The 14,744-nt window shown below is 32.5% G+C and overlaps 1 protein-coding gene across 1 annotated transcript in view; it reads right to left on the reverse strand.

Annotated features, from left to right (window-relative positions):
• CCDC171 (coiled-coil domain containing 171) overlaps positions 1–14,744 on the reverse strand; it is a 267,732-nt gene that overhangs the window by 76,140 nt on the left and 176,848 nt on the right. The window contains exon 24 of the mRNA XM_033124173.1: positions 1,571–1,702. Within this exon, the coding sequence (XP_032980064.1) occupies positions 1,571–1,702 (132 nt within the window). The remainder of the gene's footprint in view (positions 1–1,570; positions 1,703–14,744) is intronic.

A 14,744-nucleotide genomic window follows, 5' to 3' on the forward strand; every position in this document is an offset into this window, starting at 1 on the left:
AGGTCAACACCACAGAGAGGTCATGCTTTGCCCCCCAAAGTGCATTCCCTAGGAATTGGTCTCTTTCCAAATCACCAAAATCTAGAGTGTGGGGGAAGTTTTTATTTCTAAATTATGACATGTATTAAGCCCTGTGAGATTCTGAATCAAGACAGCCAAGTAAGGATTATTTTACAACCACTAGAAAAATCTCAAACCATACTGCATTCATGCTTACAATGAATTCATGAATAATGATAATCAAATTTAAAATGTACATCTTGATCTTATACTAAATAATGGTACAGTATTCTAGCCTATAACTGGAAATAAAATATTTTATGCTTATTTTACAATTACACATATTTTAGATATATGAAAGAAACTAGTATTTATTTTTTTCTTTGAAGAGCATTAATTTGAGTATTAACAACGAATTAAATTAGGGTGTAAAATGTGTAGAAAAAATTAACATAGCCCCACTTGGACGGACATTAATTTTGCACAAAATTAAAATTGCACAGGGTCATAAACTTAAAAATGAAAAACTTTATTTTAACCCTCAAATGTGAAATACACTGAGTTTTAAGAGATATTTCTCTTTTAAATACACTGAAAAATCTAGGCTGCTATTGAACAAGGACAACCTATTTTGAAAAATCAGGTTCCCTATAGTTTAGATAATATTCATAGATTTTTCTAAAAAAGGCACTGGGCATTGACAGGAGAATAAAGCAAATACTGAGTTCTGTTTTGTCCATTTAAAAAAAATTTTTAACCTTAAGGAAAAACATGATCACAACACAATAGTAACCAAGAATAGAAAGATACCTGCAGCATCTGAAAATGATTGTGTTTTTGAAAATAATTTTTTTCATTAAGTTTATTTTTAAATTATTTGAGGTTTGATGATGTGGTGCTCTGAGTTTTATAAATGAAATAACCCAATTTGCATACATTATAATGTTCATTAAAACTAAACATTAAAGGGCAAAATACTCTATATTGCAAAGTACAGTTTGGTTCTAGATTGGCTGAAATTAAATAAATTATCACGTAAAAAAGTTGGATATACTTTGGAATTAACACTGAAAATTTTCAAATATCTCTCCCGATAATTTTATCTAAACTGATTTATTTTAAAACAGTAAGAGCTACAAATTGAGACTAGCTTAAAGAGATAACAGCCTAGCATCTTATTGTCCTCTGCTGATAAAGTATTCTTTTAATATTGTACTTAGCTATAACAGACTTATTTTTTCCTTGGTAAAAAAAAAAAAATATATATATATATATATATATATACACACATATATATATACACATACATACATACATACATATATATATGTGTGTGTGTATGTATATATAATATACACTTTTCTGGATTATTTAACAGACTGGACCGAGGCTTTAAAGAAAAAAACAATTATTTGTGAAATATAGTATTACATGACAGAAGAAAATAAAGAAAAATTATTTGCATCTCCTTTAAGCTATTCACAATACTTTGAAGCTTTCATTTTTTCCAGTTAGTGCAATTTATTTTTCTACACATCTCGGTTGCAAACAATGTTATTTAGACTCTAACCTGGCACGCCACAACCTCTGGCCCGCCCTTGAGCCCCTCCATTGCAAAGGTCTCCAGGTGCAGTTTGGGTAGCTGCAGGGTGAAGTCATTCCTACTTGCCGCAGTCCGTGACAGCGAGATCTGATCTCTGACCTAAAGGGAAAAAAACAGCATCAATGGTAATTCCCCTTCAGACACATTAACTGGGATGAACTGGGTCCCCTTGAGCCCACTGAGTGGACTTGCATTGATCGCTGGACCTGAAATCCATGAATAAATTTAGGACTAATTGATTTTTCGTTGCAAATAAATCTCTAATTCAGAGTGCTGGGGGAGAATGTTAAGAAGAAAAAGCATCCTCCTGCTTGAAATGAGGGAGGGAAGAAGAGTCACTGGAGCTCTTCTGATCAAGAGGTTTTGAATTATTTTTCACTGTTCCACCCTAGGAAAAAAAAGGGAAAGAAGGAAAAAACATCCACAAAATTAATAACAGCAATCTCTTAATTATTATAACTTTCTTAATAACATGTTTAATTGAACTGGTAATAACCGATATATGTATTTGACAAGACAATTATTAGGTACTAGACTTTGAAAAATAACATCAATAATATGTACCCTGAAATAAAAACAAATATACTCAACACACAAGAATACTTAAAAATATACTAATAAGAGGTTTGTTTGCCCTTTTTACTCTTATTAAACTTGAGTCTTATCAAATAAATACATATAAAACAACTTGGTCATGCAACTTCTAAATAAGATAACGAATACAATCAGTAGTATTTATACTATAGTTAAGTATTCAGATAGGTAACAATACAAACATTTCACACATACAGGAGAAATACTTCTCAGGCCAGTATAGGAATCATATGCAGTTGATATTACACTGCCACCTTCTGGACAAATGAGAAAATACTTTCTATATAATACTAGATACAAGAAAACATTCAGAAACAGATATTTTCATTTTTAATTTCCAAACTTAGTAAAAGCTTCTAAGAATTCCAGTTTACTTTGCTTTTAAAATCAGTAAGCTCTCATTTTAATCATATAGTTTAATGATAGGAGTTTTCATATGTAGGCATATTTTCTAACTTTCCTATGCCTGAATTGGTTTTAAAAATTTATCTCTTTGCTACCATATATTTGATAAATATTATACAACTTGCTTAAGGACACAGGATAGAGTTTTTTTAATGAGTTTTATGACCTTTTTATCAAAGGTCAAAATGGAGAGAACTATAAAAATAACATTAATTGCTCAAATAAATGTATTTATATCTCTACTTTAACCTGAGCAACTTCAAATGTAACTTGGCGATAATATATGATAGAAAACCTGTCCTTGATTTTTCTATTCTCCATGGGCAGCTTGAAAAACAGTTTCAGTTATTTCTTACTTCATGAATGAACTATCATACTATATAGGATTTCCTTAAACCAGCAAATACACACAAACATATGATGATATCTTTCATTGTTCATGCTTATCTATGGGTATAAAAATCCTTATACTCCCAAGATGATCCAAAAATTTCTGTCAGTAAATGAATGGCAAAGTTTATGCTGTAAAATATGCACAGTAATGCAATTTTTATAATAGTGTGAGTATATTATCTGCACAATGGAGTTCCAATTCAGAACCATATTTATCTGTAATAAGCATTCTCCAGTCTTCAGTCAGTATGAGACTGCTTTTAAACTTACTTAACGAAACAGAATACATCATATTTTAAAAACACATTTGCTTTAGGTTTTATATTTTATATGTATGGATACCTTATCTGCTTTTTTTTTTTGTCACCAATGTGCATTCAGATAAAAGAAAACATTAATGTGGATTAAGGCACTGAGAATTTATCAACATCAAACCACTGGTGTTTTGCCTTCTACCCTTCTGAACCATAGTCAATAGATCTAAATATTTTACTGCACCCTGGCCAATTCATTGTTTGATGTTTAAAAACTCACCCAGAATCAAAGAAAATTTATTAAATTTGAGCCCCCAAATGAGACACTATTAGCTTTGAAAGTCAAGTTTAACTGCGATATTGATGATTCTCTTTTTTCTGTGACAAAATTCACTGGGGAAATCCTAGATGTCAAAGTACAAAAGCAGATTGCTAATACGGGCAAAGGGGGTTGGGGGAACTATAAGCAATGGAGGTATAATCCACACACAGTTCCAGCACTGGAGGTCCTTTACCCCGATTAATATCAGGTACTAACTTCATGTGTGAAGCCTGACATACAGGAACAGTAAGCCACATTTTGTATTCTCTAAATAAACTGTCTGAACAAAATTAACCTGGAGCATTTGACATTTAAAACTGTGGTTTATTGTGAAATTAATATTGTTACTACAATATTATTTAATTTGGCAAATTAAATAATTCTTTATTTTAGATAGAAACTCAAAACGCTGCAGGTGTTTTGCTAAACCTAATGATAAACATCAGAATTACAATATTATTTGAATAGTATACATGTGATAATACTTTTATCTAATTATAAATTATCTCTTGAATGTTGACAATGCTAGTGGCCCATAATATACTCATATAACAGGTGTAATATCACGAATATTTCTACAAAATTTAAGAATTCTGTTCCACTTTTAAATTAAAGCAAAACTTTGAGAGTAGGCATCTAAAACATTCTCCAAATACTTCTAAAAAGGGGGTTAAGTCTTGAAAAGGGATTGCCTAGGAATTCTTTTATTTTAATGGGTAAAGGAAGTGAAAAGCATCATGTTGAGAGAATACAAAACAGTAACACTAGGATAACTAAAAATATAACAGTACAGCAAAGGAGCAGGAAGGAAAATTACAAGAAACAGGAAAAAAAAGGTGAAAGGGAGAGACTGTTCAGAAAGAATGCAGCAGGCAAGTTTGAATGTCAGGTTTGAATATGAACAAGGATAAACAGGGAAGAGATTCAACACAGAACATTAGAAGGACTCTCCCTTTATTGCATAAAATTTTTTCATGAAAAAAAAATAGAACAGGCAGGCTAACAAACAAAGTAACTAAAATCAGAAAAGAGACAAGTGGGATTTCTTTAGGAAATACCCACTGCATACAAAATGATTCCTTTCAAAAATGAGAATCTAAAGTAAGTTATTTTACTGTCAAAAGTTTTGAAGACTAGTAGCAATATTAGAATAGCAAAATTATTTTTTCCCTAAAAGGAAACGTAGGTTTACCTTTTAAAACACAGATTTTAACGTGTATTAGGGTTAAAACAACAATTGTCACCTGTCTACAGACTACATTATAATTTCAAATTGATTTTAAATTATAATTTCAAAAGACAGTCTTTAAGTGTTTACAACACATCATTATTCATCCTATAATTAAGCTACTATAGCCTTTTCACTCTGATTTACTTACAGATGCAAGCAATCATAAATATATATATATATACAATGTTTTTCTACTTCAAAATGGCTAATAGCTCTTTTTTAACATACGAGTTTTTTCATAGAATTTCATAATATAAATCTCAATTGTCAATTGTATATGCTTTTATAAATTCTGTAAAAGTTAGACAATTTCATAATATTTTGACAAAGAATAAAGAAAAACATACCTACATTACTCCATTCTAAAATTTTGATTTTTAGAAAGAGTAGTTTACTTTCTCCTTTTCTTATTGCATTCAGAAAGCAGATATTTCTAATAGATATACTATAAGAAACGAGATATACAGAGGAAAATAAATGAAACTTTCTAAGAAGTCAAAACATTGTTACCAAATATGTATTTATTTTATTATAGCAATCTAGTTGCAGAATTAAGTGATTTATAAGATCCATGTTGTACAATTCCTATTCCTCTGATTAGCCTTTTCTTATAAGACACCGATCTGTTTTCTAATTTTCTGTACTCCAACCATAACACCAAAAAAGCTATTTCTGCTAGATATATCAACTACGAAATTAAATTAGTCATTTTTAGAAAAACTGCTCAACTCTCAAAATGTGAAGCTGCATCTTTTATCATACACAGCTATAAATCTCTCTGGACTCAATGTTCCCACTTAAAAAAAAAAAAAAAACCTCATGAAATATAGTACTATCTATGTTTTTACCAATAGCATACCAAGAAGTAGTAAGTAGTAGTAGATCAAAACTCAGATGCACTTAAGGACACATGTAAGAAAATGTATACAATGCCTGAACCTTGAATGCCAAGGAAAAGTAACTGATATTAGGACTTTACGTAACACTCTTAATCTGCCTGAAACTATATTTTCTCCAATCTATTATTGCTTCCAATGTTTCAAAACAAACATTCTTATCAGAGATATTCCTGTCAAACACAGACCTCTACCATATTTCCTGTAACCTCCATTCTTATCACTCTGTGCTACTGTTTTACTTTGCTTTCATTCCCTGCCTTCCTTCTCCCTCTCCCTTCTCTGTACTTCCTTCCACATCCCTTCTCTCTTTATTCTAATTTTTCACCCTACACACTAGAGCACTCTACAGTCTATTTTTCAATCTATGCACTAGAAAGCAGTGTGCAGTTGACTCACTGCAACCTGAGAACCAAATCCAGTCCACATTCTATTATTATAAATAAAGTATTATTGGAACACAGCCAAGCCCATTCATTTACGTATGTCTTTGGTTGTTTTCCTGCTATAACGACAGAGTTTAGTACTTGAGATGGAGAACATATGGTCCACAAAGCCTAAAATATTTACTATCTGGCCCTTTACATAAAACATTGGCCATCCCTGCCTTAGGAATACAGAAGGAAAGACAATATTTTTCACCATCCATAAAGTTTCTTAAAATGACCACATCTCACAGGGAATGTATGAACAATTTCTGTTGAGTCGACCTTATATCACTAACATAGGATGCCATCTCAGACATTTCCTGTCTCCTTTTTTCTACTGTTTCGTGAAGTAATTGTGCTATCTTCTGATGTATTTTAAAGTTTACATAGTTTAATACATAACTTGATTGGGTCTAACTTTCCTAGCACAACTATTGATCATCCATTCCAATACGCAATGAACAGAAAATTTGGTTGAACAAGTAGAACAGGCATACTGGAGAGCCTTTTGTAAACAGAAAGAGAAGTGAATCGGCCAGTTAAATATACTCTGTAATAACATTAGCTGCAAGAAAAATGCTATGCATACATACGTTCTTCGTAAGTATGTGATCAAATAAGAATGTCCTTCCAAACTCAGAAATTCTACAAGGCAGTAGAAAGAGAATAACAAAGAAGATATTTACACAGTTTCAAGACTCTGGTATGTGCCTAGTGATAGAAGTAAGGATTAAAACATGTCAACACAATGGAAAATCACGAATTGGATATTCACAGTTATGTCTAAATGGATGTTTCTCTTTCTTTTGCCTTTTCCTTAACTATTTAATTAAGGAAATATACAGAGTACAGTACTATCTCTATTAGTAATAATACCATTAGTACTTCCAAAAGCACTTCATACTTTTCAAAGTGCTCTCCACAATACCTCACTTCATTCTGACATCAACCTTGTAAAATAGTATTGTCATCCCTAATACGAGGATACTGAATCCAGCACTCTTAACACGAAAGAATAATGCCTCTTAATATCTATTCTGAACAATTAATAGTTGAGGAAACTGTTTAAGACTTAGTACTTCTTCCATTTCCCTAAAAAAAAAAAAAAAAAAAAAAAAACACTGATTTTTTCCCTTATTTTTGTCCCTTATCAGGCATTCTTAGCAAAAGTGTGTAAGTTTCATAAAAGTAGTTTTGTGATAGCAATAGAGATTTTTATTTAAACATCCTTACTTTCCTCAGCAGTTTCACTGGACCTGTGGACAGTTATGTTTTCTCTCCCCTCTGCTCTCCCCCCGACACATACACAATTGTGACCCTGAGACACAGGGTACCTGTGCCGCAATCATCCTTATACAATGGTCCCAATCTCACATGGAAGATCCCCAAACTATGACGTCCCAAGATATATACAACAGTTCCTGCTGTGCTCCACACTTGTGGGAAGGAGACCTTGGCGTTCTCTCAGCAGAAGCAGGCGCTCATCCATTGGTGCTGCAGTAAGCAGACACTGAATTTGAAAAGAAGGAAGTGAGAAGCTAGCCTTCTTTTACTAGCAGGTTATTTAACTTGACCTACAACTCTGGAGCACAGCCAGAATTCTCCAGTGACTGCCAGCTGCTGTCACCAGGAAAGAGAGTAAAATCCACCACCACAACCACCCCACACATTATAGTTACATCCCAATTATAGAACTAACAAACTGATCCCTTGAATCAAATTATCAAGCTGGCTACATGCCAATTAAGGATCTGAAAAATTGAACCCTCAAATCAAATTATCAAGCTGGAAAACAGGGTGATTTAATCATGTACATCTTATAAAAGCACTAGACAGCATGATAAATCTGTAGTGCAGGTTATACACCATGGCATGTACACCACAAATAGATTTTCGTGACCTTGAGCTTTTTCAAAAACACAAAGCCCATACTTGAGAATAGAGAAATGGGTTTATGAATTGATAAAGTCCTCCACACAGCGATATTTTCTTTCCTAGGGTAAATTATTTCAAAAGAGAAAGATGCACATCGAAAATAGTTATTTAGATGTGTTTAAGTTTAAAACTGTTAAGCACACTATATGACATTCTCTAGTATCTTATCTTTACTTTGTCAAGGTTTTTAAATCCCGCTTGAGCTGGAGTACCATTTTTAGCTTGGCTAGGTCAGAATGACACTAAATAATATGAATAATGACACACAAGACAGCTATATGGACAGAGTTGTCATCAGCAAGCCAGCTGTGCTAACACCTGTATGTCCTGCACAGCTGATCTTCAGAACCAGGATCAAAAAACTAAGAATGGAAAGGAGTTCAAAGATCATTAGTAACATTTAGAGAGTAATTAATGAGTCACTAAAAATTGGGTTTTAGCGGCATGAGATCATGTTTCAACTTTTAAAATACTGTCAGTTTCATAAATTAAAAAAAAATATTCCAAGGTCTTTGTATTCCTTCTAAGTGCAGTAAATACTAAAAATCAAAGATAACTATATAATATCAAGTATTCCAGCTAACTATTTTTAAGACTATAAAATCGCATTTAAAGATTTGGCTATACAGGGTATTCACCTGTCAGATCCTGTTTGACTATGTTCTATTCCACAATCCAGTCTAATAACAGAAGTAATCATCTTTCTTTTTCTCATAGTCATCAAACTAGCTGTTACCCGTATAATCATTGCTAGCATCCTCTTTCCTAGTGTCATTGTTAAAATTGAATTTAGGCTTTCTCCTCTTAACTCTTGATTATGCAAAGTAAATACACATGATATTTTTAGCAATCAAACAAAGCAAGTTATAATATCAGCAAGACTTACTTTGGAATCTAGAGATAGCTTTAGTTATGTTTAGAGACGGGGTGATGGTGAAAGCTTGACTCATTTAACAAACATTCATTAAGTGCCTACTGGGTACCAGGCATAGATGCTGAGGATATAAAAATTAAGGAGACAGAATTCCATCCCTCAAGGACTTCAAACTCTAGTGGCATAATTAATCTCTCAAAATGTATTTCCTAGCTTCCCATTTATCTATAATGTCTTGTTTCTCTTGTCAATTGGTATATGGCCTTCTTTCTTTGCCAGAAAGTGTTATGTTAATCAATCTCAAACCTTCATCTGACTTTCTCCCTGTGGTTCAGACTTACATATCCTGCTGATCACTCCACATCACCTTAAACTCAGTTATTTCCAAAACAAAACTCATCACTGTCTCCCTTGTTCTCTCAACTGAAAAAACAAACTAACTAACCTGCTCTTTTTTTCTTTTTTTTTTTTTTGTACTCCTAACATCAGCTAATCACACTGCCCATCCTGGAAATCATCCTCTGCTGCCCTTCTCATCCCCATTTGCTATTTTACTAAATAAGCTTCATATCCTTTCCTCAACTTCACCTACCATCACTATCCTGGTTCACACCTTCACCAGCCCTCATCTGGCCTACAGAGTCATGGCTCTTAAAACCCCTTTCATCACTCACTACATGCAGTTTGCAAATCTTCCCTACACAGTCCAAATTCAATAAGGAAATCTGACCACATCACTCCCTAGCTTAAACCATAGTTTACTCCGCACTGCCTCGAGGATAAAGATCCAAGGTTCTTAGAATGGCAGAAAAGTTATTCCATGACCTGGCTTCCACCTGCCTCATCCAGCCCCATCTCTCGTACTCTACTTGCATTTAATACTCAGCGGACGCTACCTGGCTAGTCATGCTTCCACACACTTGCACATGCTACTCTCTCTGCCAGAATGCCTTTCCCATCTTTCCTCTCACTTCAAAGCCCCTTCCAGCCATTAATATTCTTCTGAGAAATCTCCCGCCCAACCCTGGGTTTTCTAAGTATGCCTCATAAATGAATAACTCTATCTACCTGCATTTATTGGTTCCCATGGTATACGGGAATTACCTCTGTCTCTACCTTGAGGGAAGAAGACTAGGAGATCTATCTATCTATATCTCTATATACCTATATGCCTATATCTATACATCTATACATTGCATACTATTGAAACTAAGAGGGTATTAATTTGAACTAGATTGCTGTGAATTAAGATGTTAATATCTATACATAGGCATATAGAGATATAGATAGATACATCTACATATGTAGAGATATAGATAGATACATCTATATAGGTATATAGATAGATGGATATGGATACCGATATGGATATGGATATGGATTTAGATATAGATACAGATATCCCCAGAGGTGGGTATGGTTCCTGGCACATAATACACACTCAAAATGCTTTTGTAGGCTCAACTATTTATAGTAAGTAATGTGTTTTATGATGGGTTAGAAGTTTTAAGTAACTTTACTGTAGAAGCAAATCCAAAAGGGCTTCAGCAAAAACTCCTGGAACTCCCTAGTTATTGTTCCAGTGTCATTTCAGCCTGATAAATCTAGAGAATTTATATATACAGGGTCTTCTAGATAGTCTTTTGAAGTTTCTGGATTGTGATTTCCTGTTTTATCTTTTAAACAACTTATTGAAAAGGTATTTAACACCTCTCAGTAAATGTTCAGAGGTAACTTTAAACTTCATAGTACACTATGATAATACATAGGAAACACTTCAGTTAATTCTTCTAAATTTACAGGACTAAAGGAATCTCTAAAAGCTCCAAGAATCCTGCCATTCTGCTAATTCAACAATAACAAACAAACAAACAAACAAATCACTACCAAAAAGGTTCAGATTCTTCTCTACATTCAAATTTTACCCAATTCTACTATTACCCCCAGCTATAGCAAACAAAGGCAGCTCTCTGCTAAGAACATTGTTAGTACCCAATAAATATTTAATTAACTTAATTTTCTCATACCTAACCCTAAATAATCTAGACATTGTCCTATCCATCCAGTCATTACACTATCCAGAAAATTATTTCGATATAATTATTGTATTTTCACTTTTTTTCCAACATAATAGAAATACTTTAGCATGTTTGGAGAGGTTCTTAACTTTTTAAAAATTTTCAATTCCTGAGTATCTATATTATCAGTAATATTAGAAGCCTACTATTGGTAAAGTTATTAGGAAAATAAAAGTATATAATGTGATGTTAACAAAAATGTGAAGTAAGAAACTCCAAAAGCCAGTCCCTCCACAAAATAAACTGGCAAAATTTGTCAAAAATCAACTTTTTCAGAACTCTGGAAACTCACTGAAATTTTACAGAAAGCAGCCAAAAGCTTATTCAAGAAAAAGAAAAAAACATCTGAATCTTGGTATTTAAAAAAAAAAAAATCTCTGTGGAAACACTAACTGACCACTAAATTACTAGGACAGAGATTTCAGTGGCCACACATGGCAAAGAATACAAATTGTATAAAATTAGTTCAGAAAAGTCCCTAAATAAACAAGCACTACTAGAGTAAGCAGCACCAACAAACACTAGGGATGGGGGAGAATCTGATTTCCAGAGTTGACACATTGTAATATTCAGGATATCCATTATTCAACAAAAAATTATGAAGTATGCAAAGAAATAAAGCATGGCCCATACACAAGAAAAATAGAAATTAATAAGAACTGTCCCTATGGAAGTCTAGACATTGGGTTTACCACAGAATGGCTTTAAATCACTTATTTTAAATATTCTTAAAAAGTTAAAGGAAACCATGTACAAAGAACCAAAGGAAACCATGACAATGATGTCTTCCAAAAGAGAAACTCTAAGTGAAGAGATAGAAAGTATAAAAAGGAAGCAAACAGAAATTTTGGAGTTGATACATTCAAAATGAATAGGAAAAAAAAAAAAAACACCACTGCGAACCAAGAATTCTGTATCCAATAAAAATAGTCTTCAAAAATGAAGGAGAAATTAAGCCACTCCAAGATAAACAATAGCTGAGTGTGCTCATTACTCTTCGACCTGCCTTAGAAGAAATGTTAAAGGGAGTGCTTCAGCCTGAAATAAAAGGCACTAGAAGGTAACTCAAAGCCAAATGAAGAAATAAAGAACACTAGTAAAGGTAACTGCATAGGTAAATATAAAAGTCAGTATTAATATATTTGGTGTTTGTAACTCCTCTTTTTTCTATATATGATTTAAAAGACAATCATATAAAACATTAATTATAAACTGTGTTGATGGGTACACAATGTATAAAGATGTAATTTGTCATAATAACAACATAAATGGGGAAGAGAGCTATACAGGAGCAAAGTTTTTGTATACTATTGAAACTAAGAGGGTATTAATTTGAACTAGATTGTTGTGAATTAAGATGTTAATTTCAATCCTCAAGGCAACCACTAAGAAAATAGCTAAAAATATATAGTAAAACAAAGGAGAAGAGCATCAAATGTTATACTAGAAAAGCTCTATCTAATACACACAAAAAAGGAGGAGACTAATACAGGAATTGAAGAACAATATAGATATAATACATATAGAAAAAATAGCAAAAGTCCTTCCTTATCACTAATTACATTAAAGTAAATTAATTAAATTCTCCAATTAAAAGTTGGAGATTGGCAGAATGGATTTAAAAAACACGATTCTATATTCTGTCTTCAAGAGACTTATCTAAGTTACAAAGACAGATAGATTGAAAGAAAAGGGACAGAAAAAGATATTTTATGCAAACAATAACCAAAAGAGAGCTAATGTGGCTATACTAATATCATACAAATTAAACTTCAGACAAAAATTTTTACAAGAGACACATATAATGATAAAAGGGTCAATCTACCAAGAAGATACAACGATTTCCAGAGGTATGTGCAACTAACAACAGAATCCCAAAATACATGAAGCAAAAACTGACAAAATTGAAGTAAGAAATAGTTGAACAATAATAGTTGGAGAATTCAAACTCAATTCATTAATGGATAAAACAACCACACAAAAGATAACCAAGGAACTAGAAGACTTGAACAATACTGTAAACCAATAAGACATAACAGATATATATAGAATACTCTACCCAACAACAGCAGAATACACATTCTTTTTAAATGTACAATAACATTCATTAAGACAGACCATATTTGAGACCATACCAAAAATTCAATAAATTTAAAAGAACTGAAATCAAAAAAAAGTATCTATTCAAACCATACAGAATTACATTATAACTCGACATTAAAAAGATATGTGGAAAATGCCCAAATATCTTGGAAGTTAAACAGCACAATCTTACATAATGAATCAATCAAAAAAGAAAGCACAGAGGAATTTTAAAATATTTTGAGATAGATGAAAACAAAAACACAACATAGCAAAACTTATGGAATACAATGAAAACAATGTTCAGATATAAACTTATGGCTGTAAATGCCTACATTAAAAAACAGAAAAAGAAAGATCTCAAACCAATAACCTAACCTTCCATCTTAGGAAAGTAGAAAAAGGAAAGCAAATTAAACCCAAAGAAAACAGAGCAAGGGAATAATAAAGATTGGAGCAGAAACAAATGAAATAGAGAATATAAAACCAATAGAGCAAATCAAGAAAACCAAATTTGTTCCTTGAAAAGATCAACAAAATTGACAAAACTCAACTGGATGTACCAAGAATCAGGACTAAAAGTGGTGACATACTACCACCTTACAAAAATGAAAATAATTCTAAGAAAGTGAACAACTGTATGTCAAGAAATTAGATAACCTAGATGAAACAGACAAATTCTTAGAAAAATACAAACTACCAAAATTGACTCAAAGAGAAAATCTGAATAGATCAACTTTGCTAAAGAGTTTGGATGTAACCACAACCATTTATTTTCACTGTACTGTGAAAGAGCCTGGACCCTCCTTCTATACTACTCTTAGTTTCTTCAAGACAGGGAAATGCCACTGAAGAGTCCAAGGTGGCCAGAAAAATAAACCTGTGAATTCTGGCATGTCTTCATGCCAACCTTCTCACCACCAACCTGAGTGCTTCAGAGGAACTCTCTAGCCAGCCACTTCCTTATAATCCATTCGTTCTCACCCAAACTTTGTAGAAAATCAGAACTAGCCCAATAATCAATTAGCCCTTCCTAAATTTTCACTTCAAGTTTAAAAGAAATTAGTAATTTAACAACCACTACATAAATAAAAATTTCCAAAACCATAAATCAAAATAATTAACTATTAAATTTGAGGGGGGAAAAAGCCATAAAGCAAAAGTAAATCTACAGGGACTGTAGCCTAATTCTGCAGACATCTTTCTTTCCATATGACACAAAAATGAAACGATGCAGTGCAACTGAAGAAATGTATGATTATAATTGTCCTGTTGCAATCAGTCTTTATTATATTTAAAATATATATATTTTGCCATTCTCATAGGGAAAGGATAAGGTAATGTTTAGATTTCATATTGATGATGGTTTTCTCTGTTGTCAATCAATATCCATTGCCCAAGACAATTGCTATTCAACATTGCTTTTTTCCTCTAGCTGGAAAGATGAACAAACACTTGGATTTTAAAGGCAACATTAACTGTATAAAAAGGTATGCCATAAATATGACATAAGTGGGTTTTCCTATCTAAAGCACAAAAAATATCTAACAAAAGAGATCTCTTTTCCTAGAAATCTAAATTTCAGCTTTCTTGCATACATGAGTTTGACATGCCTATATTTAAACTATACTGATTGACTAAACTTTTTT

The sequence above is a fragment of the Rhinolophus ferrumequinum genome, chromosome 12 (assembly GCF_004115265.2).
Source record: "Rhinolophus ferrumequinum isolate MPI-CBG mRhiFer1 chromosome 12, mRhiFer1_v1.p, whole genome shotgun sequence".
NCBI classification, from domain to species: Eukaryota; Metazoa; Chordata; class Mammalia; order Chiroptera; family Rhinolophidae; genus Rhinolophus; species Rhinolophus ferrumequinum.